Source organism: Anomaloglossus baeobatrachus, chromosome 5 (assembly GCF_048569485.1).
Source record: "Anomaloglossus baeobatrachus isolate aAnoBae1 chromosome 5, aAnoBae1.hap1, whole genome shotgun sequence".
NCBI classification, from domain to species: Eukaryota; Metazoa; Chordata; class Amphibia; order Anura; family Aromobatidae; genus Anomaloglossus; species Anomaloglossus baeobatrachus.
This window is the reverse complement of record NC_134357.1, coordinates 387871307-387896829: the sequence shown is the minus strand read 5'-3', so window position 1 is coordinate 387896829 and position 25523 is coordinate 387871307. Positions and strand designations below refer to the sequence as shown.

General features: G+C 50.6%; 1 protein-coding gene across 1 annotated transcript in view; it reads left to right on the top strand.

Annotated features, from left to right (window-relative positions):
- Positions 1-9207: 9207 nt before the first annotated feature.
- Positions 9208-25523, top strand: part of PIP4K2B (phosphatidylinositol-5-phosphate 4-kinase type 2 beta) — an 82345-nt gene continuing 66029 nt past the window's right edge. The window contains exons 1-2 of the mRNA XM_075350107.1: positions 9208-9754; positions 13939-14036. Coding sequence (XP_075206222.1) covers positions 9611-9754; positions 13939-14036 — 242 coding nt within the window. The 5' untranslated portion in view covers positions 9208-9610. The remainder of the gene's footprint in view (positions 9755-13938; positions 14037-25523) is intronic.

The following is a 25523-nucleotide window of genomic DNA, read 5'->3' as shown; positions in this document are numbered from 1 at the left end:
AAGTGGCAGGTCCTTAGTATGTAGGTGAGTATGGGATGTTCACACATTCACAGTGTAAGGCGGAGGTGGCCTTATTTTTACCCAAATAAAAAGTAACTATACAAACTTGCTTTATGTAATTATTGATTAGAGTTTTAATTGCCAGTAATAATTTATTTGTATGCAAATAAGGAGGCATTGGAGAATCACTGGCATGGCCAAGGGCCACAATAATACCCCAATATAGCCCCTCAATATACAAACTAAGCAATTTATCATATATTGATTGACAGCGCTTAAGCAAGCTCTGCCTGAGCTCAATCAGCAGCTCAGCACGGACACTGCCACGCACACAAAGGTGGACATTACTTCTCCTCCGCCTTTGGTTCATAAGTCGTCTGCCTCCAGCACATCCCCTCATCGAGACTGATATCAACAATGTCCACCTTGATGTATCAAGCATAACATCTGTTTATCTAATATATAAAGGGGTGTGTGTGTGTGTCCGCTAAAGGAATCCGCACCGTCGCATTTACAATAACGAAATTTTGCACAGACGCCTCATGTAACTCAGGGAACGTCATAGACTATGTTTTGACAGGAACATTTAACCCCTCGCTTTACAGTTACTCTCCAAATTCCTGTCTCCATTAAACTGAATGGAGGTGGGAGCTACAGGCTATTAATAGCAACGGTCAGTGGTTGCTATAGGAACAAAATAAACTGTTAGTATAAAAAGCTTATGTGTGAGGTAATAAGATGTCGGTGGGGACACAGATAGAAAGAAACAGAAAAAGACAGACAGAGACATAGACAGAGACAGACGGGGAAAGAGACAGAGATAGAGACAGACGTGGAAAGAGACATACAGAGACAGACGGGCAAAGAGACAGACCTAGAAAGAGACAGACAGGGAAAGAAAGAGACAGACCGGGAAAGAGACAGATAAAGACAGACTGATACAAATACAGACAGAGAGATAGAAACAGACAGACAGAGACAGACACAGACAAGGAAAGAGACAGACTGAGAGACAGACAGACACACAGCGACACACAGACAGAGACTGTGAGAGAGACAGAGAGACAGTTACTACAGCTAGTATATACACTAATATATATATATATACACACACATACATATACACACCCACAGGCCACCATTATTTTCAAGCACTGCCTTAATGAGATGGTCCACTACACATCGATGTAAAGCTCATAAAAAGGCTTTTCTCAAATTCCTTGTGTTGCCAATAGTGCCTGTGATTGGTGCTATCGCTGTCCGCTGATCCCCATTATGTGCCGCCTGGGCTCCATGACCTCTGAGATCCGGTGGTGTCATGTCAACTTCCAGTTGACCTGACATCACCGCGGCCGGTCCCAGTCTTCCTGAGTGACTGGGCTGTAGGCAGAGTTTCCCCGCACAACACAGCCCAGCATCGCTCCTGCTTACGGCGCTCTGCAGCTAAGGAGAGAGCACGTGACATGCTGGGCTTTGACGAGCGGTGAAACTCCACCCGCAGCCCAGTCACTCAAAGACTGGGACTGGCTGCGGTGATATCGGGTCAACTGGAAGTTGACGTGACATCACCGGATCTGAGATGTCACGGAGCCCGGGAATCACGTGATGGGGATGAGCGGACAGCGATAGTGCCGCTCAAAGGCATAATTGATTACACAAGGTATTTGAGAGAAGTCTTTTTTATGAGCTTTACATCGATGTGTGGCCACTATGCTCGAGTGTACCATCCCTTTAACTCTCTTGGACATGGAATTCACTAGAGCTTGACAGGAGCCACTTGAATCCTCTCCTCCATGATGACATGGAGCTCTTGATTCATATGTTCATGGCAGTAATGCAGATTACATTTTTCACATTTTCATTCTTGCATATAGCTATTGGATTTTCCAAGTCAGTATTCACACAGCAGTTTCTGCTATTTCATGTATTCCCCTTACATAGTCACTGGTGTGCATACCTTATCTCCCCATAGTGATGTTTTTTTAGGTTTTTGCACCCAGTTCGAACTTAGAATGGTATTCCAAACGTTATTCCTTGTTAGTAGTTTTTCGTTTGTGAACCCTCCCCACCACACCTATTGCCAATCCATATCATACGCATAAATAGCCTGGGTCTCAGCTTCCCATACACGGTAAGTTTTTTAACTGCATGAGAGGACACACACAAGCTAGGGACCCCAACGTAGAGAAATACTTTGGCGTAGTGTTGGGGCTCTATTGCATTGATCAATTCAGTAGCTAAATTTCTCTTTATTCATATATTCATGGCAGTAATGCAGATTCCATTTTTCACATTTTCACTCTTGCATATAGCTATTGGATTTTTCAAGTCAGTATTCACACAGCAGTTTCTGCTATTTCATGTATTCCCCTTACATAGTCACTGGTGTGCATACCTTATCTCCCCATAGTGATGTTTTTTTAGGTTTTTGCACCCAGTTCAGACTTAGAATGGTGTTCCAAACGTTATTCCTTATTTGTATGGAGCTTGTGGATGTCAGAGACCTTGTGCACTCAACTTCTTTGGTCGACCATGGTGAGGCCTGTCCTGAGTGGAACCTGTCTTTATTTTTATTATATCTATCTTTATTATATTTTCATATTACATAACAATTTTAACAACAGACCCAAACTTGAAAGGCACATTATATACATACATGTAAAGGTGGATTTCTGGCTTGAATCCATTTTATTTGAGTGTAAAAAGAAAATAGTATTTCAGAGTCGTACAAAAATACATAGACACAACAACATAGTCAGATACAAATCAAGGAACCTACCATGTTAAACTGCTGTATGGTCTTGGCCACCATGCAGCTACTCAGTTTCTGGGTGTTGACAATCTTCTTATAGCTTAGGCCAGGGGTCTCAAAATCGGCTGGGTGTATAGGCCGCACAGAGGAAAAAAAATAATTTGGGGGGCCACATTCTTTGCAAGACAAAGTGACATTTTTATTGGTACCATATATAATATAATTTTTTTTTACACACCGTTGGATCACTGATTTTGAATATTTTCACTTGTTTATTATAGCAAATGTGCACATTCTTTGATTAAAAATAAAAAAATATATATTTTCTTTTTTTTACATTTTATTCCTTTCTTTTAACTAATAGTCTTACAATTAGCACTATATAGAAATTTTGACCAACATCTTTTAGTAATGTTCCCCATCTTGTTGTAACGTGCCCATCCTTGTCCCCTTGTAGTATTGTGCCCCATCCTAGTCCCCATCCCACAGTAATGTGCTCATCATTGTCCCCATCCTAAAGTAATGTTCCCCATCCTTGTCCCCATCTTGTAGTAATGTGCCTCATCCTTGTCCCCATGTTATAGTAATGTGCCCATCCTTATCCCCATCCTATAGTAATATCCCCAGTCTTGTCCCCATCTTATCGTAATGTGCCCATCCTATACTAATGTGTTCATCCTTGTCCCCCATCTTATAGTAATGTTCCCCATCCTTGTCCCCTTGTAGCAATGTCCCCATCTTATAGTACTGTCCCCATTCTATAGTTATGTGCCCATCCTATAGTAATGTGCCAACCTTGTCCCCATCCTATAGTAATGTTCCCAGAATTATCGCTATTCTATAGTAATGTTTCCCATCCTTGTCCCCTTGTAGTAATGTCCCTATCCTGTAGTACTGTGCCCATCCTAGTCCCTATCCTATAGTAATGTGCTCACCTTGTCACCATCCTATAGTAATATTGTCACCATCCAATAGTATTGTGCCCATCCTTGTAATGTCCCAATCCTAAAGTAATGTCCCAATCCTATAGTAATGTCCCCAGCCTTATCCCCATCCCATAGTAATGTGCGCACTTTGTCCCCATCCTGTAGTAATGGGTGGGGGGGGGCACTGGCGGCGGCAGCTGACAGGGGGCAGTGGCTATAACTTAACGATCACTCCCCTCACCTTCCCCAGACTCCGGAGTGAAGCTGAGGGGAGTGGTCTCCGGCCCCAGATCCACAGTGATTGGACAGATCGGTCACAAGGCCGGTCTCTCCAATCAGAGCTGGAGGCGAGTGAAACAGAGGTCACCCAGCTCCAGCCAATGATCAGTGCTACAGCTGCACTGACCATGGCTGGATTTCAATGTTTCAGCCATTTTCAATGGCTGAAACATTACAGTGGCTGTGATTGGCTGACGAACGCCGCTCAGCCAATCACAGCCTCCGTAGGTCTGGGGAGGAGACCACCCCTCTTGAGGTCCCCTCCTCCCCGAATCTAAAGTATTTGCAGCGATCGCAGCCACTGAGGCTCCGGGGCCGGGATTTCGCCATGACGTACTGTGTATGTCATGGGTCCTTAAGTACCAGGGAGCCATGACGTACCTGTGACGCCCTGGCAAAACCAGGTAGTCACACAATAGGCCCCTGCACAACACCATCCCTCACCTAGGTCACATTCAGCCGACCTGAAACCCTAGTCACCCCCCTCAGGGCAAGACAGGCACACCAGTGGGCGGGACCAGGCGGTTAGGGAACGCCCACCTAGGGGTCTAGACAGCCCGGGGTGGGAAAACAAACAGTTCTAGTCAGTTAAGCAGTGAAGCAAACAGACTAAGTTGGAGTTCAAGTTGAGAGGAGTGTGGGCTGGAGCTAGGTGTAGCTCCAGCGGAGAAGTTCAAGTTGAACGGTGCCAGGGTCGGAGCCCTGGTACCTTGGCTAGGTGACAGACGGTGGTCTCCGTCAGCAGGAGACGGGAAGACGGCTCAGCAGATCCGAGGTGGACCGGGACAGGGTTGGAGCCCGCCGGTACAGACACTGGAGACCCGACCGGAAACTGTGCACAGAGGGGGTACTCGGACCCTGAAGCAAGGACCGGAACCAACGGCCTAGCTAATCTACCGATTGAGGGCAGGATTACAGGTCCTGTCCCAACCAAAGTCCCAAAAGCAGACAACCACCCACAGATAGGGTCCGCCAGGGCCCATAGATCCCACGGGTCAGTGTCAGCGGGCACGGCTCCTCAGGCCCACAGAAAGCCGGGAGCGGACTCCCGTGTTCCATACCGGGAAATGCAAACACACAACCACAACCAGTGCAGAGGATGAGACGGCGACCACCAGCCCGGGTGGGGGACCAGAGTACAACCGGCCGCGGCGGCCGGCTACCAGCACCTTGGTTTACCAAAATACTCATGTGATTCATTTACTTGTGAGTAACCAAACATCCCCTGGTACGTCCAGGCGCGCAGGCCCCTGCTATCGCCATACCCTGCACAGAGACACTGTGCCCCGGGGCAACCGTCCCTGCCCACGGAGGGGTTAACATCCGGCTGCCATTACATCTCCCCCAGGTATCCCACAACAGCAGTGGTGGTGACCCACTTCCCCACACACTGTGGGTGGCGTCACAAACCGAATACGGTCAAGGCCGTACAACTACGTCCCCCTTTTCATTCGGCGTGTCCGCGTGACCCCTGGGTTCGGAGGATCCCTCGAGCCACACAGCGGGTCCGGATCCGAGCAGCACCGGCTGCTGGCACAGGGGCGGCACATACCCAGTACGTCATAGGTCGCTAAGGGGTTAATGTGCCGTCCTTCACATACACACACAAAAAAACCCCAAAAAAAACCCACCATGCTTCTCACCTGTCCCGTGTTCCCTCATCTCTGCTTCGTGCGGCCCCCAGGCCTGTGCCCCTGTTCACTATCGCGGCAGGTGTAGTAACCACTGTCAGTGATTTATCTCAGATGATTGTGTTGCCGGCGCTAGAGCGCAGCGCCGGCAACACAATCATCTGACATAAAGTGCAGACAGTGGCTGCAGCTCCTGCACCGGCCGCAATAGTGAACAGGGGCCCGCACAAAGCAGCCTGAGGGGCCGCGTGTTTGAGACCCCTGGCTTAGGCCATCTTTATGTAGAGCATAATTGTTTTGGTTTTTTTAGCAGATCCTCAGAGAATTCTTTGCCATGAGGGGTGCCATGATGAACTTCCAGAGTGTGTGACTGAACACCAAATTTAGCACAGCTGGTCCCCGTTCACACCTGAGACCTTGTAACATTAATGAGTCACATAACATCGGGGAGGGAAAATGGCTAATGTGTGGTTAATAAAGTGGCCCTGGGATCACGGTATGTGCTTGCACCGACTCTAGTACCATTTTAATGAAGATCTGAGTACTGTGGCAATACGCTCACGCTGCCAACAACAGCAATGGCGGTGCGATATTCAAATAAAGAAAAGAAGGATGCTGGAAGAGGTATAAACACAAGGACCTGACCCACAAAGACCCGCCCATGTTGCACCTGTCAATCAAAGTGCAGTGCTTTTCTGCATCTTTGATCAAAGATATTTAATCAACCAAACATCGGATCTTTCTATAACATGTATACCTGGATTCAGCATCTTACTGTCAGTATGGCACTGGCTTTACTTCCTATAGCAAAATCCTGCTGGTTAGTCCTTTTTAAATCTATTAACAGAAAAGTATCTCATTAGCGATGTGAAATTCTAGATCGCGTAAAATAACCTATGTGCGATCTCGAAAGATCGCACTTGCTATCTAGAATTTCACATCGCTAATGAAATCGCTAGCGATGTCGCAGCATGTAAAGTAGCCTTTAGCCTGTTGTTTCAGTAGAACTTGCAACATAATGTCTGTATTTGCTTTTAGAATGACAAATCCTCCAGCTGAGGGCTCCTCAACACAATGATGTTCTCCCCTGCGCAGTGAAGTGCTCCCTTGCGTAGTGGCGTGTGCTCCCCTTACACAGTGTCACATTTGTGAATGCCCCCCCCAGCACCTCATGCGCTGTATATGCCCCCAGTGTCTCCTGTGATGTGTATGCCCCCTCAGCCCCTCTGTGTTTGCCTCTAGTGATGTGTATGCCCCAGCGTCTCCTGTGACTTATACATCACATTTGAGATGCTGGGGGCATATACATCACAGGAGACACTGGAGACATACAAGACACAGGAGGGGCTGTGGGCATATACATCATAGCAGGGGCTGGGGACATTTACATCACAGGAGGGGCTGGGAGCATTTACATCACAGGAGGGTCTGTGGGCATATATAGCCTCTCATGTGATGTATGTGCCCCCCAGTGTCTCCTGTGATGTATATACAGCAGTCCCAGCGTCTCCTATCTGATGTATATATGTCAGTCCCAGCGTCTCCTACGTGATGTATATGCCTCCAGGACCTCCATTGATGTATGTGCCTTCAGCATCTCCTGTGATGTATATACAGCAGTCCCAGTGTCTCCTATGTGATGTATATGCCTCCAGGACCTCCACTGATGTATGTGCCTTCAGCATCTCCTGTGATGTATATACAGCAGTCACAGTGTCTCCTATGTAATGTATATGCCTCCAGGACCTCCAGCGATGTGTGTGCCTCCAGCGTCTCCTGTGATGTATATACAGCGTCTATTATGTGATGATTATGATTTACCAATCTTATTATCAGAAGGAGTTGACTGCTCTAGACCAAAAAAAACCTGAAAAAAGCAGCAGTGAGAAGAAACATGATTAGTATCATAAAACATCACAGCCGCACCAAAGAGAAGCTGCTCCGGCCGCCACAGTAACGGTGAGTTAATTGTTTGACCAAATATAGCAGGGTAATTTTCACATTGATAATTTTGTGCAGCTCCCGAATGTTGGTAGAAATTTACAAATGGCCCCCGGCTGAAAAAAGGACAGTGGTGTGTCCCCCTATATAGTGGTGCGCTCCCCTTACACAGTGGTGTGTCCCCCAATATAGTGGTGTGTCCCCCTATATAGTGGTGCGCTCCCCCGCACAGTCATGTTCTCCCCTTGCAGTGGTGTGTGTTCCCCTATATAATGGTGCGCTCCCCTCACACACTGGTGTGTCCCCCTATATAGTGGTGCGCTCCACCGCACAGTCGTGTTCTCCCCATGCACAGTGGTGTCCCCCCCCTCTATAGTGGTGTGTCCCCCTCTATAGTGGTGCGCTCCTCCGCACAGTCGTGTTTTCCCCATGCACAGTGGTGTCCCCCCCCCCTCTATAGTGGTGTGTCCCCCAGCACAGTCATGTTCTCCCCTTGCAGTGGTGTGTCCCAGTCTATAGTGGTGCGCTCCCCTTACAAAGTGGTGTGTCCCCCTATATAGTGGTGCGCTCCCCGTGTACAGTGGTGTGTGTCCCCCTCTATAGTGGTGCGCTCCTCTTACACAGTGGTGTGTCCCCCTATATAGTGGTGCGCTCCCCTTGCAGTGGTGTGTCCCCCTATATAGTGGTGCGCTCCCCTCACAAAAGTGGTGTGTGCCCCTCTATAGTGGTTTGTCCCCCTCTATAGTGGTGCACTCCCCTTTCACAGTGGTGTGTCCCATCTCTCTATATAGTGGTGCCTCCCCTTACACAGTGGTGTGTCCCCCTCTATAATGGTGCGCTCCCCTTGCAGTGGTGTGTCCCCCTCTATAGTGGTGCGTCCGTCCCCCTCTATAGTGGTGCGCTCCCCTTACACAGTGGTGTGTCCCCCTACATAGTGGTGCGCTCCCCCGCACAGTCATGTTCTCCCCTTGCAGTGGTGTGTGTTCCCCTAAATAGTGGTGTGTTCTCCCCTTACACAGTGGTGTGTCCCCTCTCTCTATATAGTGGTGCGCTCCCCTTACACAGTGGTGTGTCCCCCTCTATAGTGGTGTGTCCCATCTCTCTATATAGTGGTGCGCTCCCCTTACACAGTGGTGTGTCCCCCTCTATAGTGGTGCGCTCCCCTTGCAGTGGTGTGTCCCCCTCTATAGTGGTGCACTCCCCTCACACAGTGGTGTGTTCTCCCCTTACACAGTGGTGTATCCCCCTACATAGTGGTGCGCTCCCCCGCACAGTCGTGTTCTCCCCGTGCACAGTGGTGTGTCCCCTCTATAGTGGTGCGCTCCCCAGTGGTGTGTCCCCCTATATAGTGGTGCGCTCCCCAGTGCTGTGTCCCCATATACACTGATGCGCTGGTCACATGCAGCCGCACCACACTGCTCACATTTTCACGTACTCCGCACAATCTGTCAGTCTCTTTTGGAACATACCATTCCGGCGTCCTGTTGGGGGAAGCTGAATGCACGTCTGTTATTTCGCGTGGCACCAGGACAAGTCTACATAGCTCCCCTGTTATTGTCCTAATTTAGCAAACAGTAAAGTGATGAGAGAAGATCAATTGCCACTTAATTCGCCATTTCCCTCTAATGTCCGCAGTGCTGACGATTCCGTCCCCCCCTGCATCTCTCACAACATATTCCGGCCCACACCGCCCGCTGCAGGCAGCCATCTTGTCCGGAGCGGGGACCGGACCGGCTCTACCGGGAGCAGCGGACCGAGACCAGCCCGAAGGCCCAAAGAGGGTGGAGCGAAGGGAGGGAGATCGCTTGTGAGCTCAGTGTTTGGGGGAACTGCATGGCTCACAGTGACAGTCGGCTCATAACCAGCATTAGCGGACTGACAGCCCGGGAGCTGCGCTGAGAGCACCGGGAGCTGCCGCCAGCGCCGCCTAACGGTCACATCGCTGCGGCCGGACCGGAAGACTGCGGAGAACATGACATCCTGGTAGCCGGGGCCAATGCCCCCGGAGGGGGATCCCGGTAACTAGATTCGTGCCCGCGGCCCGGGAGTCCCCGCTGAGCTTCCATCACAGATCCGCGATCATGGCCTCCAACTGCAGCAGCGCCGCGGCGGGCAGCGCCAGCAAGACCAAGACCAAGAAGAAGCATTTTGTGTGTCAGAAAGTGAAGCTCTTCCGAGCCAGCGAGCCCCTCCTGAGCGTGCTCATGTGGGGGGTGAACCACACGGTGAGGGCACGGCTATCCGGGGTGTGGGCAGCGGTAGTCACTGCGGGGCGCCGGACACCTATCACCTAATGCATGACCCCTGGACACAGTGTATATAACGGCAGGCATAGCATTGGGGCAGCTGGGCCCGGGAGATAAGGGGCCCCAGCAGCTCCTGTCACAGACACATACAGGGCCAGTACTGTCATATCACAGGGGCCCAAGAGATAAAGGGGCCCAGCAGCTCCTGTCACAGACACACAGAGGGCCAGTACTGTCATATCACAGGGGCCCAAGAGATAAAGGGGCCCAGCAGCTCCTGTCACAGACACACAGAGGGCCAGTACTGTCATATCACAGGGCCCAAGAGATAAAGGGGCCCCAGCAGCTCCTGTCACAGACACACAGAGGGCCAGTGTACTGTCATATCACAGGGCCCAAGAGATAAAGGGGCCCCAGCAGCTCCTGTCATAGACACACAGAGGGCCAGTACTGTCATATCACAGGGCCCAAGAGATAAAGGGGCCCAGCAGCTCCTGTCATAGACACACAGAGGGCCAGTACTGTCATATCACAGGGCCCAAGAGATAAAGGGGCCCCAGCAGCTCCTGTCACAGACACACAGAGGGCCAGTGTACTGTCATATCACAGGGGCCCAAGAGATAAAGGGGCCCAGCAGCTCCTGTCACAGACACACAGAGGGCCAGTACTGTCATATCACAGGGCCCAAGAGATAAAGGGGCCCCAGCAGCTCCTGTCACAGACACACAGAGGGCCAGTACTGTCATATCACAGGGCCCAAGAGATAAAGGGGCCCCAGCAGCTCCTGTCACAGACACACAGAGGGCCAGTGTACTGTCATATCACAGGGCCCAAGAGATAAAGGGGCCCAGCAGCTCCTGTCATAGACACACAGAGGGCCTGTACTGTCATATCACAGGGCCCAAGAGATAAAGGGGCCCAGCAGCTCCTGTCATAGACACACAGAGGGCCTGTACTGTTCTATCACAGGGGACCAAGAGATAAAGGGGCCCAGCAGCTCCTGTCATAGACACACAGAGGGCCTGTACTGTCATATCACAGGGCCCAAGAGATAAAGGGGCCCCAGCAGCTCCTGTCACAGACACACAGAGGGCCAGTACTGTCATATCACAGGGGCCCAAGAGATAAAGGGGCCCAGCAGCTCCTGTCATAGACACACAGAGGGCCTGTACTGTCATATCACAGGGCCCAAGAGATAAAGGGGCCCCAGCAGCTCCTGTCACAGACACACAGAGGGCCAGTACTGTCATATCACAGGGGCCCAAGAGATAAAGGGGCCCCAGCAGCTCCTGTCACAGACACACAGAGGGCCTGTACTGTTCTATCACAGGGGACCAAGAGATAAAGGGGCCCCAGCAGCTCCTGTCATAGACACACAGAGGGCCTGTACTGTCATATCACAGGGCCCAAGAGATAAAGGGGCCCAGCAGCTCCTGTCATAGACACACAGAGGGCCTGTACTGTTCTATCACAGGGGACCAAGAGATAAAGGGGCCCAGCAGCTCCTGTCATAGACACACAGAGGGCCTGTACTGTCATATCACAGGGCCCAAGAGATAAAGGGGCCCCAGCAGCTCCTGTCACAGACACACAGAGGGCCAGTACTGTCATATCACAGGGGCCCAAGAGATAAAGGGGCCCAGCAGCTCCTGTCATAGACACACAGAGGGCCTGTACTGTCATATCACAGGGCCCAAGAGATAAAGGGGCCCCAGCAGCTCCTGTCACAGACACACAGAGGGCCAGTACTGTCATATCACAGGGGCCCAAGAGATAAAGGGCCCCAGCAGCTCCTGTCACAGACACATAGAGGGCCTGTACTGTTCTATCACAGGGCCCAAGAGATAAAGGGCCCCAGCAGCTCCTGTCACAGACACACAGAGGGCCAGTACTGTCATATCACAGGGCCCAAGAGATAAAGGGGCCCCAGCAGCTCCTGTCACAGACACATAGAGGGCCAGTGTACTGTCATATCACAGGGCCCAAGAGATAAAGGGCCTCAGCAGCTCCTGTCACAGACACACAGAGGGCCAGTACTGTCATATCACAGGGGCCCAAGAGATAAAGGGGCCCCAGCAGCTCCTGTCACAGACACATGAAGGGCCAGTGTAATGTCCTCTTCAGTGTGTGTGTATAATATAATATATACAATCTCTCTCGATTCAGGAGCCCAAAAGATTAGAGGGCCCATTAACTGCCTCCATCATAGCCACTAATATATGTGTGTGTAATTAATATATATTTTTATATATATATATATATATATATAAAATGTATATATGTGTGTGTGTGTGTGTGTGTGTGAGACCTGAGCCCAATGTACATAGTACACAGTATTTAACGAATATGAATCTGTATATACCCGCACACTAGATAGCTGTGTGTATACAGTTTTGTATTTGTAGACTCATCTAGTGTAAGTATCCAGCTGTATACATCCTGTGTGTGTATACAGCTCCGCACCATATCTCTGTATAGCCCAGCATTCTGATAGATCATGTCCTGTGTGTTGTATACACCATATGCCTAGTGTATGTATACAGCTCCGCACCGTATCTCTGTATAGCCCAGCATTCTGATAGATCATGTCCTGTGTGTTGTATACACCATATGCCTAGTGTGTGTATACAGCTCCGCACCGTATCTCTGTATAGCCCAGCATTCTGATAGCTCATGTCCTGTGTGTTGTATACACCATATGCCTAGTGTATGTATACAGCTCTGCCCCCTCCTCTAGCTCCTGGTTTATCTCTTATGTATGTGCAGGCCTGAATGTCTATCCTGATATACACACTAGATCAGTGCACATGTCCCTACATTATGTGAGATCTATTTCCCGATATCTGCAGGCAGTACACTAGTAATAGTGAGGGATAGACTACATATCCCGCGCTCCTTTATCTTACATGCAGTCATACGCACACCTATATACTGTATTTCCTCTATATCTACCTGTTTACCATGGCAAAACATCCGGCTAGTGCCATGATGCTCCGCTCCCTAGGGCACATACACTGCTAGTGCTGGTGGTAACAGTCACCTCGTATAGCACTGATCAGATCACTGCTTGTATTGTGTGCTGGTTATATGATGGAGACTGGTTGCTATGGGTAACAAGGCCTATACAAGCCTGAGCTGTAGTTTTGATAGAAAACATGCAGTATTCACATAGGGAATTTGAGGTTAATTGCAGTTCACATACAGATTTATAAATGGTGGCCCTGATTTATACAATTGTGCTCTGTGTATATTCACAAGGAGCGGTTTTTGTCACTGTGCCACTCCTCTATTTGGGGCTTGCAAAAAACTAGCCTTGTTGACCACAATTGCATTATCAGTGCTCAGGTTTTTGTTTCCTTGACGGCTCTGGGAAAGTGAATGGTGCGCTGTGATTGGTTGCTTTGGGCAACATCTCAGATGGTTTTGGTGGTTGAATCCCAATTGAGAAAATCCACAGGACCCAACAAGCCCCATCCAGATTTCTGCAGATCTGCCCCTGTAAGAAAAGCACCCATGGCGCCTGTGCCCATCTCCACTCTGCAGCAGCCGCATGTGGCCAGCGGTTTGGTTTTGTGGGTAGAATGGAGATGTTGGCCATACGATGGTGGGATTTCGGCCATGTGGAGACCCAGCATACGCATGGTGCGGCACGGCAACCATGTTGTGTCTATAGGCCAATCAGCCAAAATGTTATCAATAAAAAAAAAATGGTGCATGCGCTAATCAATTAAAATAAGTATACGCGCCTTACCGATCCTCCAGTGCTGACTAGGTTCTCAATCAGCCTCCATAACTCCTTGGCAGACCAGCATGTGACTGCAGCAATCAGTCACCACATTGGTGATGTGTTGGCCACCATTGCGACCACTGATTGACTGGATATATTGCTTGCCCTGTACGATAACTAGTTGGGAGATCCTGCAGCACTGAAGACAGATCGGTATGGTGAGGCTTCTGTATTTGGAGCGTGTTTCATGGCTCGGTCATCCTACATCTGTGTAAGTGACGTAAGATGCACCTTTCTCCCCACTTCGGAATACACCCATTTTGCTATTTGCCTGCCTCATACCAGACCTTGTCTTGCCTCTCTTTTAGGGCTATTGATATTGAGCTGTAGGTATTGCCATTGTTATACTAAGTGTTGTTTTTTTTCTGGTCTGTAGATCAATGAGCTGAGTAATGTCCCTGTCCCGGTCATGCTGATGCCAGATGACTTTAAAGCCTACAGCAAGATCAAAGTGGATAACCACCTATTCAATAAGTAAGTGTCGTCCTTTATCTGATCTTATGCCCTATGGCGATACCCCATAAAGAAGGGCTTGGCAAATGCCAGTTGCAAGGTTCTTAAACTAAACCCCAAACTACCATCATCAATATTAAGTCGCTGTAATGCTAAAGAAATAAATACCTTCGTTTTAGCAATTTATGTGTCTGTTTCAGAGAATCCCCTTGTCCAGCTTTTATGCTAAAGAGCTGTAAGTGCAGGGGGCTTGGCTGTTTCTCCCTCTTGTCCCACCTGCCACAGACTGACCAGTTACTCGTCTCTGCTTCCTGCTTTCCCTTCCTGAAAACCCTAGCAAGTACAGTCATTCCCAGGGTGGCTAGTGTGCACGGAGGTCTTAAGCAAGTTGCAAGACCATCATTCTGTGCGTGCGCCACTCCCAAGTGTGACTGCGCTTGCGCAAGATGTCTGGTGGGTTAGCAGGTATAGCATAGCTAGGAAGGACAAGGTAAGGCAGCGCTCACGTCAGCGATATTTTTCCGCAAAACCAGATCCATTACAAATGCAGCAAGATGCGATCACATGCGGTTATGTATGACGCACGCAACCGCATGTGACCACATCTTGCCGCGATTCCATTGGAAATGAATGGAACTGAAACGTATTTGTAACGGATCCGGTTTTGCGGCACAATACCACTGATGTGAGCGCTACCTAATCCCAGGTCTGTAGGTCTTGATTAGGAGTGCACCTGCAGTGTTTCTTTATGCTAAAGAACTAGGAAATGGGTTCAGTGTGTGCGGCTGGGGAGTCAGTCTGCTGGATGTAGCAGAGGGTAGTGTGTAAGATGATGAGTGACCAGGCAAGATGTGATCTGTAGCTGGGACAGAGACATGCCAGGGTCTCTCTCTGAATGGAGTGCCTGGGGAGTCAGCTCAGCAGTCTGGTCCTAGAGATGAAGCAGACCATTTAATGGTGGAGAAGATACCAGTGTGTGAGCTGGAGAAATCTCATTCCGACTTGTATGTGGGTGATCGGGTACCTGCCATATGTACTGTATTGTACCGCTGGACTTACATTTGTGCTGGACCATGGCTGTATTGTGCTTATAGTCCCTCCGGGGTTTATGGAGTTAATAATCCTTGTCTTGTTGGACTGAAAACCTTGCCAATTTGAATGCTGCCCAATACCTAATGCCTACGTGAGCGAACCACCACAGAGATCACTGCTGAAAATTTCCCTTACATTCCCCATTAAGTACTTTGACATGATTGATACATATCGGCAGATTATACTTTGCTATTTCACTTTGTGACTTAGAAGGGAAAACCTACATCCATTGCTGGTCATTCTGGGACTTTAACCCATGGGGCCTTACTTGATAGCTGGTTGTTGGAGAATGTAAGAGCTTTGTCCATACTATACAACCCCATTAATATACAGTGTGTCCACCCATATCCTGTCCACCGCCATTAACTTGAGGACGGCGGCAGCTATAGGCATAGAAGTGGAGTCTAGGTATAGTAAAGTAGCCATGCGTTATGCAATAAAACCACCTATAGCGCCACCTGGTGGAAAACAACGGAGTTAGCATTTTCTCTAGTCCCTTCCACGACAGCATTGGAGGTTGTCTCTCCACGCCCTAATTGGGACAGGAAGTTCAAGAGGTTTAAAAGGACCCTCCCACCTCCCACAGCCAGTGTCTTTCCTGTCCCCATGGGGCATGGAGAGGTTTTTGTTTTTCTCCTATGCTGTGGTGGCCGGCGAACTACAGTATATATTTTTTTTTTTTTTTGTTTTCTTCTTCCCCTGTACCTTAAGCCGGACAGCATCGGTCGGGCCTCACCGCTCCTCCCTTGCTGTTCCCTCACGCTGTGGGGGACCGCTGCTCCAGTCTTCCGGATCCTCCTGAGGGGTGATGCAGGCTGTTGAGCTCCCCGGCCGGCGTCCTCCCTGAGCCGCCGGCCGCTTCCCGCATGCACGCTGCCGGAGCGATCCGGAAGTGCTCCCGGGGGCGGGACTTCCGGTCTTGCGGACTTCCGGTCGAGCGCTTCCGGTTTTGTGGAGGCACGCCGACGGTGACACGGCCTGCCCAGGACCGGATGCGGGAGGCGGGGAACATGCACCGTCACTGGGGGGGGCAGGCCCTTTTGCATAAGGGCTGCCACGAAGACATCAGATCATGGTAAGCAACCGTGCTCCCTGTCATGTCTTCCGCTGCAGCAGCCTCTGCAGAACCCAGTGTGCCCCCTGCTACTGTGAGTATGGAGGGGAATGGTCCCTCGGACATAGGTCTCATCAGGTGATTTATGGCTCTATGGTCTGTGTTTTCTAGGAGGACAAGGCCACCAAGGAAACTGACAGAAATGAAAAGTCAGAGAAGCCTGAGAAGTCAGAGAAAGCTGACAAGTCCGATAAGCCTGATAGACCTGACAGAGTGGAAAAAATTAAAAAATGTCCTATTTGTATAAAAAAGCTCCCTGCAGTATGGGATAAAAAGCTTTGCCAGCAATGTACGGACCAGATTATTAGGGCCGAACAACCATCTCTGATAGATGAGTTGCGGTCCATGATGAAACAGGAGATTAGGGCCTCTCTGGCCTCCCTTCCTGTTCCTGGCCCTGCTCCTAACCCTGCTCCTGGCCCTGCTCCTGGCCCTGCTCCTGGACCCTCTCCTCCAAAAAAGAGGAGACTCCAGTCGACCCCATCTGATCAGGAGGACGCTGATTCCACCTCTGAGGGTCCTGATGAAGGATTTCCATCAGGGGGGTCTGACCAGTCCTTGCTATTTCACTCAGAAGAGTTGGGGGATCTTATTGGGGCAGTTCGGAGCACTATGGGTTTAGAGGAAGTGCAGTCTCTTCCTTCTATCCAGGACGAAATGTTTGCTGGCCTGAAGTCAGTCAAACAGTTGGGATTCCCAGTTCATGCCAATGTTTTGGATATTGTCTCTCAGGAATGGGAATTTCCTGAGAGGCGGGTACGGAGTGACCTTAGACGCCGGTTTCCTCTGGAACCTTCGGGACTACATTGGGAGGTCCCAAGAGTAGACGTTCAGGTGGCTAGGGTAGCTAAGCAAACGGCTCTTCCCTTTGAGGATACTTCCCAACTGAAGGATCAGATGGATAGGAAGGTAGAGAGCCTGATGAAGCGGTCCTGGGAGGCATCGTCTTCCTCTATTCAAGCCAACATTGCCTCCACCTGCGTATCCAGGTCCCTAATTAGGTGGTTAGACCAGTTGGAGGCTCATATTTCCCAAGGGACCCCTAGGGAGGAATTACTGGAATCCCTTCCCTTGCTTAGGAAGGCTACCTGTTTTCTGGCAGATACCTCGGTGGAATCTGTCCGCCTGGCAGCCAGGACCTCGGTGCTTTCTAACTCTGCCCGACGTGCCCTCTGGCTTAAGGCCTGGAGCGGAGACTCCACCTCCAAAATGAGGCTTTGTTCACTTCCGTTTAAAGGGGATTTAGTGTTTGGGCCTGCCCTGGATGATATCCTGGACAAGGCGACCGATCGTAAGGCCTTGCCCGATCCTAGACCTAACAGGAAGCGGTCCTTTCGTCCCTCGATGCCTCAGGCCTCCCAGCCCAGAGGGAAAGGGAAGGCTGGCAGGTGGAGCTATCCCAAAGGTAGAGGGAGAAACATCCTCATCCCTCCCCATCAGCAACGTCCTCAGCAGGACAAACAGTGACTCGTCCCGGGTGGGGGGAAGACTCTCAGCGTTTCTTCCCCAGTGGCAGTCCATAACCACCTGCCAATGGGTTCTGAAGATCATCTCGGACGGTCTTCTCATAGAATTCCTTTCCCCCCCTCTTCCGGGTCTCCGAGTCGCTGCGCTGGCGTCACCGGGTTCACAGGCTCTGTTGTACACAAAGATTATAGAGCTAGTGCACTCGGGGGTAGTTTCCCCAGTCCCGAGTCAGGAAGAAGGGGTAGGACACTACTCCCGTCTCTTCCTGGTCAAGAAGCCATCCGGCGACGTCCGTATAATTATCAATTTAAAACGTCTAAACCGTCAGGTCAGGTACCGGCGGTTCAAGATGGAGTCAGTGAAATCAGCTATTCCCCTGATAGGTCTACACCATCAGATGGCCTCTATAGATCTGAAAGACGCCTACTTCCATGTACCCGTCCATCCGGGACACAGGCAATACCTCAGGTTTGCGGTGCTTCACGGGGAGGAAGTACTTCATTTCCAATTCAATGTACTTCCCTTCGGGATCTCCTCAGCTCCAAGGATCTTTTCCAAGATCATGGCAGAGGTGGTCGCCTTCATGAGATTGCAGGGTATCTGTCTGGTTCCATATTTGGACGACTTTCTTCTCATGGCTCCATCTGCTCCAACCCTCCGGAGCCATGTGGAAAGGTCTTTGGGAATCCTTCGGTCTCTGGGATGGATTCCCAATCTCAAAAAATCACAGTTAACCCCCTCCTCCACTCGGCAGTTTCTCGGAGTGCTGCTGGACTCCGACAGACAGGCATCTTTTCTCCCAGAAAACAGGATAGCTCTGTTAGCCAAAATATCAAAGCTCCGCAGGCAGGCTCGCCCGACGCTTCGAGCGGCTATGTCAGCTCTGGGTTCCATGACATCCTGCATTCCTTCAGTCAGGTGGGCTCAGGCCCATTCTCGGTGTCTCCAGGATCATATCCTGGCACATTGGGACAGACTCCCGTCATCCCTAAACAGACGGTTTCGCCTCTCGGAGTCCGTCTCCTCATCCCTTCTCTGGTGGCTGAGTCCCGCCAACCTGCAGGTGGGGGTTGCCTGGACTCAGAAACCCCTGGTTACACTGACCACAGATGCCAGCCTACGAGGATGGGGGGCAATGGTGGCAAATTCCCCATTTCAAGGGGTCTGGAGTCCTTACGTCAGCTCCCAATCATCCAACTACCGGGAGCTCAGGGAAGTCAGGGAAGCCCTCCTTGCGGCTCAGGACCTCGTCCGGGACTCTCACTTCCTGGTATATTCAGACAATGTCACAACAGTGGCACATCTCCGCCATCAGGGCAGTACACGCTCAGGCGCCCTGAAGTCGGTATCCTCCCGAATCTTTCAATGGGCAGAACAATCTCTGCTCTCCCTTTCTGCGGTCCATCTGAAGGGCTCCCTCAATCTTCAGGCGGATTTCCTGAGTCGTCGGGATGTTCATCCAGGGGAATGGAGCCTGGATCAGGCGGTGTTCTGCTCTCTAGTGGCAAGGTGGGGTGCACCAGAGGTAGACCTCTTTGCCTCGGCAGGGAATCGCAAGGTCGCAACATATTTCTCCCTGAACCCAAGGGACGGGGCGTTAGGGGTAGACGCTTTCTGCCACAGATGGTCCTTTCGCCTCGTTTACGCATTCCCCCCTCTTCCTCTTCTCGCACGGGCCCTGAGGAAGATCAGAGACAAGGGGGTCCCAACCATACTGGTAGCCCCTCTGTGGCCCCGGAGGAGTTGGTACAGCCTGGTCATGACGCTAGGAATCGACGGCCCAGTCCTCTTAGGTTCGGACCCCAGCTTACTGTCACAGGGTCCGATTTTCCATCCGGCTCCCCAGAAACTCAACTTGGCTGCCTGGCTTCTGAGGCCCGGGAACTGAAGGCCCAAGGGCTTTCTGACAAAGTTGTGGCTACACTACAGAAGAACCGTAAACCTGTGACTAATAGTATATACAACAAAATCTGGAAGAGATTTTCCTCCTGGTGTGGTTCTCGGCCTCCTGACCCTCTTCGACCAAATATTGCGCAGATTCTGGACTTTCTCCAGAGTGGGTTAGACTTAGGTCTTAGGCCTAGCACCCTGAAAGTTCAGGTGTCAGCACTCAGTGCAGTCTTTGACACGGCTCTGGCAGATCATCGTTGGATCCGTCTGTTCTTTGTGTCCGCTAGTAGACTCTGTCCACGTCAGAGGGTCCTGACGCCTCGCTGGGATCTCAATACGGTCCTTACAGGTCTATCTCAGTCTCCGTTTGAACCTCTGTGCTCTTGTAACATTCGTTCCCTTTCTCACAAGACTGCCTTTCTTGTGGCTATTACATCAGCTCGCAGAGTCGGCGAACTTCAGGCTTTGTCTGTTAGGGAACCTTACCTGACCATCAGGGATGACAGCATTGTTTTTCAGCTGGACCCTTCCTTCCTTCCCAAGGTGGTTTCGGATTTTCACCGTTCGCAGTCCATCGTCCTGCCTTCCTTCTGTCAGAATCCTCGGACTCCGGGTGAGGAAGTGTTTCATTCTTTGGATGTCCGTCGGATAGTGTTGCACTACCTAGAGGTTACTGCTTCTTGGCGCCTTGATTCTAACCTGTTCATCCAGCCCTTTGGCCGCAATAAGGGCAAGAAGGTGGCTAAGAGTACCGTCGCCAACTGGATTGTGCGGGCAATTAGAGATGCCTACCTCGCTCAGCATCTCTCTCCACCTACTGGATTCACGGCGCACTCCACCAGGGCTACCTCTGCCTCCTGGGCCGAACGGGCAGGGGCCTCCCCTGAGCAGATCTGCAAGGCGGCTACGTGGTCTTCGCTCCATACTTTCACGAAGCATTATCGGTTGGATCTGGATTCCAACAGGGATTTGGCCTTTGGCAGGAGGGTCCTGCAGGCTGTGGTCCCCCCCTAGGTATCAATTCTTTGGTATTCCTCCTATGCTGTCGTGGAAGGGACTAGAGAAATAAGAATTATTCTTACCGATAATTCGGTTTCTAGGACCTTCCACGACAGCAGGTAATTCCCTCCCCTATGTATTCATTTATTCCTGAATGTGTAGTACTTCTCATATGCTATGGATTCTTTGTAAGACACTGGCTGTGGGAGGTGGGAGGGTCCTTTTAAACCTCTTGAACTTCCTGTCCCAATTAGGGCGTGGAGAGACAACCTCCAATGCTGTCGTGGAAGGTCCTAGAAACCGAATTATCGGTAAGAATAATTCTTATTTTATCTCGAAAACGGAACGAGATAGAGGAAACAAATGAATTACAAAATTGTAGGGCATCATCAATGCAATACAAATCGACACCTTGCATACAGAAATGCTATGATATGAAACCCATGACCCTTCCCCCCCCCCCCTCCCCCAAAAAAACATTGAATGCTGGTCACGCATATGGCGCCCATTTAACTTTGATGCTCAAAGTGGCCACTGTCAGCTGCAATGCACATCTGGACTCTGGTCAGCATACTGTATCTTGCTGCATGTTGTGCAATATGGTAGGTGACACGTTTGCACAAGCATCTGTGATACATCGTCGTAGGTCCTGCAATGTTGGTGGAAGGGTCGCATACACCTACTGTTTGATGTGACCTCACAGAAAGAAGTGCAATGGGGTCAGGTCAGGTGAGTGTGGAGGCCACTCCATGCAGCCACCATACTCAATGACTTGTACGAAGGTCTCCATGAGGTATTGCTTCATGTCCGCAGCCTTGTGAGTTTTACATGTTCTAATCATTGAATTTCTGTATGCAAGGTGTCGATTCATATTGAATTGACGATGCCCTACAACTTTGCAATTCACTTTTTTCTCTCTCGTTCTGTTTTTGAGATAAAAATGCTAACTCCGTTGTTTTCCACCAGGTGGCGCTATAGGTGGTTTCATTGCGTAGCGCATGGCTACTTTACTATACCTAGACACCACTTCTATGCCTATAGCTGCCGACGATCTCAAGTTAATGGCGGTGGACAGGATATGGGTGGACACACTGTACATAAAATGTGAGGAATAAATCAAGAGAATTAGGGTCTGTTAACTAATATAGCGGCTTCTATTATTGCAAGAGCCGAGGCGGGTGTGATTTTTTTTTTTTTTTTTTTTTTTTTTCTTTTTCTCCTTAAGCAGTAAAGTATGGTATGGGAATATTTTCTATTCAGGGTGTCAGAGCTGTTGTAAGTCTTGTTTCCACAATAAGACCCTTTGTCTTTACCCTACAGCAGCCGATGCCAGGCACCAAACAGCTCCTTCCTATTGCCTGTGTGCAATTCCATGCAGAAAAGATAGGGCACCTTATAAGTAACAGCCTGTAGGAGAGGGAAAGATGCCATGTTATTAGATTTAGTTAAGGGATGTTGGTACGTGTGTGTGTGTGTGTGTGTGTGTGTGTGTGTGTGTGTGTGTATAGCACATTTTTCCAAAAGGCTGTCCAAAATGAAATGATACAAACAACAGTGCTGGCTGCCTTTTATGAGACTTGTCACGTTTTAATTGAGAAATCAGGAGGTCATATATACATGAGTAAATGATGATATACCGTATTTTTCGGACTATAAGACGCACCGGACTATAAGACGCACCCTGGTTTTAGAGGAGGACAATGGGAAAATAAAACTTTAAGCAAAAAATGTGGTCATGACACACTGTTATGGGGCGAGTATCTGCTGCTGACACTGTTATGGGGGTAATGTCCCCAAATTCTCTACTAAGGTACCCCATCCTGGTAATGATCCTCCTGCCTTGTATATGATCCTGCTATAAACCCCCATCCAGCCTGTTCACATACCTCCCCCATCCAGCCTGTTCACATACCCCCCCCATCCAGCCTGTTCACATACCCCCCCCATCCAGCCTGTTCACATACCCCCCCCCATCCAGCCTGTTCACATACCCCCCCATCCAGCCTGTTCACATACCCCCCCCATCCAGCCTGTTCACATACCCCCCCCATCCAGCCTGTTCACATACCCCCCCCCATCCAGCCTGTTCACATACCCCCCCCCATCCAGCCTGTTCACATACCCCCCCCATCCAGCCTGTTCACATACCCCCCCCCCATCCAGCCTGTTCACATACCCCCCCCATCCAGCCTGTTCACATACCCCCCCCATCCAGCCTGTTCACATACCCCCCCCCCCATCCAGCCTGTTCACATACCCCCCCCATCCAGCCTGTTCACATACCCCCCCCCCCATCCAGCCTGTTCACATACCCCCCCCATCCAGCCTGTTCACATACCCCCCCCATCCAGCCTGTTCACATACCCCCCCCCATCCAGCCTGTTCACATACCCCCCCATCCAGCCTGTTCACATACCCCCCTCCATCCAGCCTGTTCACATACCCCCCCATCCAGCCTGTTCACATACCCCCCCCATCCAGCCTGTTCACATACCCCCCCCATCCAGCCTGTTCACATACCCCCCCCATCCAGCCTGTTCACATACCCCCCCATCCAGCCTGTTCACATACCCCCCCCCCCATCCAGCCTGTTCACATACCCCCCCCCCATCCAGCCTGTTCACATACCCCCCCCATCCAGCCTGTTCACATACCCCCCCCCATCCAGCCTGTTCACATACCCCCCCCCATCCAGCCTGTTCACATACCCCCCCATCCAGCCTGTTCACATACCCCCCCCCATCCAGCCTGTTCACATACCCCCCCCATCCAGCCTGTTCACATACCCCCCCCATCCAGCCTGTTCACATACCCCCCCCATCCAGCCTGTTCACATACCCCCCCCCCATCCAGCCTGTTCACATACCCCCCCATCCCTCCTGCTCATATACTCCCATCATGCTATATGCCCCCATCGTGCTCATATACCATCCTGGTATATGGCCTGTATCCTATAGCACAGAGAAAAAAATAAACGTTTATACTCACCTTTTCCTCACTCCCTGCAGCACCGATCACATCTTCCTCTCTGGCACGCTGATCTGTGTGTGTGGAGCCGTTCCCCTGCTGCATCGCGATGTCTTCCTGTCTGTGCTGATCAGCTGACCAGCTCAGCACAGATCAGCTGACCGGCTCAGCACAGATCAGCTGACCGGCGCAGCACAGATCAGCTGACCGGCTCAGCACAGATCAGCTGACCGGCTCAGCACAGATCATCTGACCGGCTCAGCATAGATCAGCTGATCGGCACAGACAGGAAGACATCGCGTGCAGCAGGGGGGCGGCTCCACACACGGGGATGGGTGAGTGTACTGATTCACTGCACCCCGCGCTGGTAATGATGCGCGGGGGGCAGTGAATACAGCCGCACATGATCACTCCAGGCTGTAATTGCCAGGGGAGATCATGCGGCCGGCTCTTTGCTATGCGCGCGTCCCCGCTCGTCCTCCCGCCCACCTGTCAGTGCCGGCTTCAGCGCTGACAGATGGGCGGGAGGATGGGCGTGCATATGTAATGAGCGGGCCCACGTGGTCACGGCAGGCGCTGCTGCTGCCTGCTCGTGCCCCCGATGACCTGCAGCACCCTCATTCCCAGCCGCAGCCCTATAGTCAGACCATAAGACGCACCCCCAACTTTCCCCCAACATTTGGGGGAAAAAAAGTGCGTCTTATGGTCCGAAAAATACGGTAACCCCACACACCCATAGAGGGCCATGCACATGTTCTGTTTATTGGAAAAGAGCAAGTGCATGGTAGCTGCCGAGTGTGCACTCGATTAGAGTAGGAGGTGGATGTGCACTACCCAGTCGCGGCCGCTATCAGAAGACGGAGCAGTGCCGGAACTGAGCATTTCCTGCTGCTGCCACCAGGACAGAGTACAGCTGATTGGCGGAAGTGCAGGGTGTCGGACCCCGGACGATCAGACAATGATGACCTATCCTAAGGGGTACTTTGCACACTACGACATCGCAGCTGCGATGTCAGTGGGGTCAAATCAAAAGTGACGCACATCCGGCGTCGCTGTCGATATCGTAGTGTGTAAATCCTTTTTGATACGATTAACGATCGCAAAAGCATCGTAATGGTATCATTGGTGTAGTGTCCGACATTTTGATAATTTCTCTGCAGCGACGGTACGATGTAGTTCCTCGTTCCCCTGCGGCAGCACACATCGCTGTGTGAGAAGCCGCAGGAGCGAGGAACATCTCCAACCTGCGTCACCGCGGCTCACGCCGGCTATGCGGAAGGAAGGAGGTGGGCGGGATGTTTACGTCCCGCTTATCTCCGCCCCTCCGCTTCTATTGGCTGCCTGCCGTGTGACGCCGCACGACCCGTCCCCTTACGAAGGAGGCGGGTCGCCGGCCAGAGCGACGTCGCAGGGCAGGTAAGTGCGTGTGAAGCGGCCATAGCAATAATGTTCTCTATGGCAGCTATCACAAGATATCGCATGTGCGACAGGGGCGGGGACTATCGCGCACAGCATCGCAGCATCGGCTAGCGCTGTTGTAGTGTGCAAAGTACCCCTAAGGATAGGCCATCAATGTAAAAGTAGTGGACAACCTGTTTAACAAAGTGAGAAAATCTATGCACAAAAGAGGAATCAATATTTGGTATGACCTCCATTTGCCTTCAAAGCTTCATCAATTCTTCAATGTATACAGTTTTGTGTACAGTTTTTAAAGTAACGGTGCACATGAAAAAACAAGGTAAAGTGCTGCCCACATCCGAATGTGGAAAACAGGGAGGATATTTTATTTTAAAAGAAAAAGTCTTCAAAGTGGGAGGAGAAAAAGGGGTTAATCCCGCGCAATCCGCCAGAATGAGATGTAGAAATGTTGATAAATTAATAAATCTTTTATTCCATAGGCCAGAGTTAATAATTTATCAACATTTCCAAATCTCATTCTGGCGGATTGCGCGGGATTAACCCCTTTTACTCCTCCTACT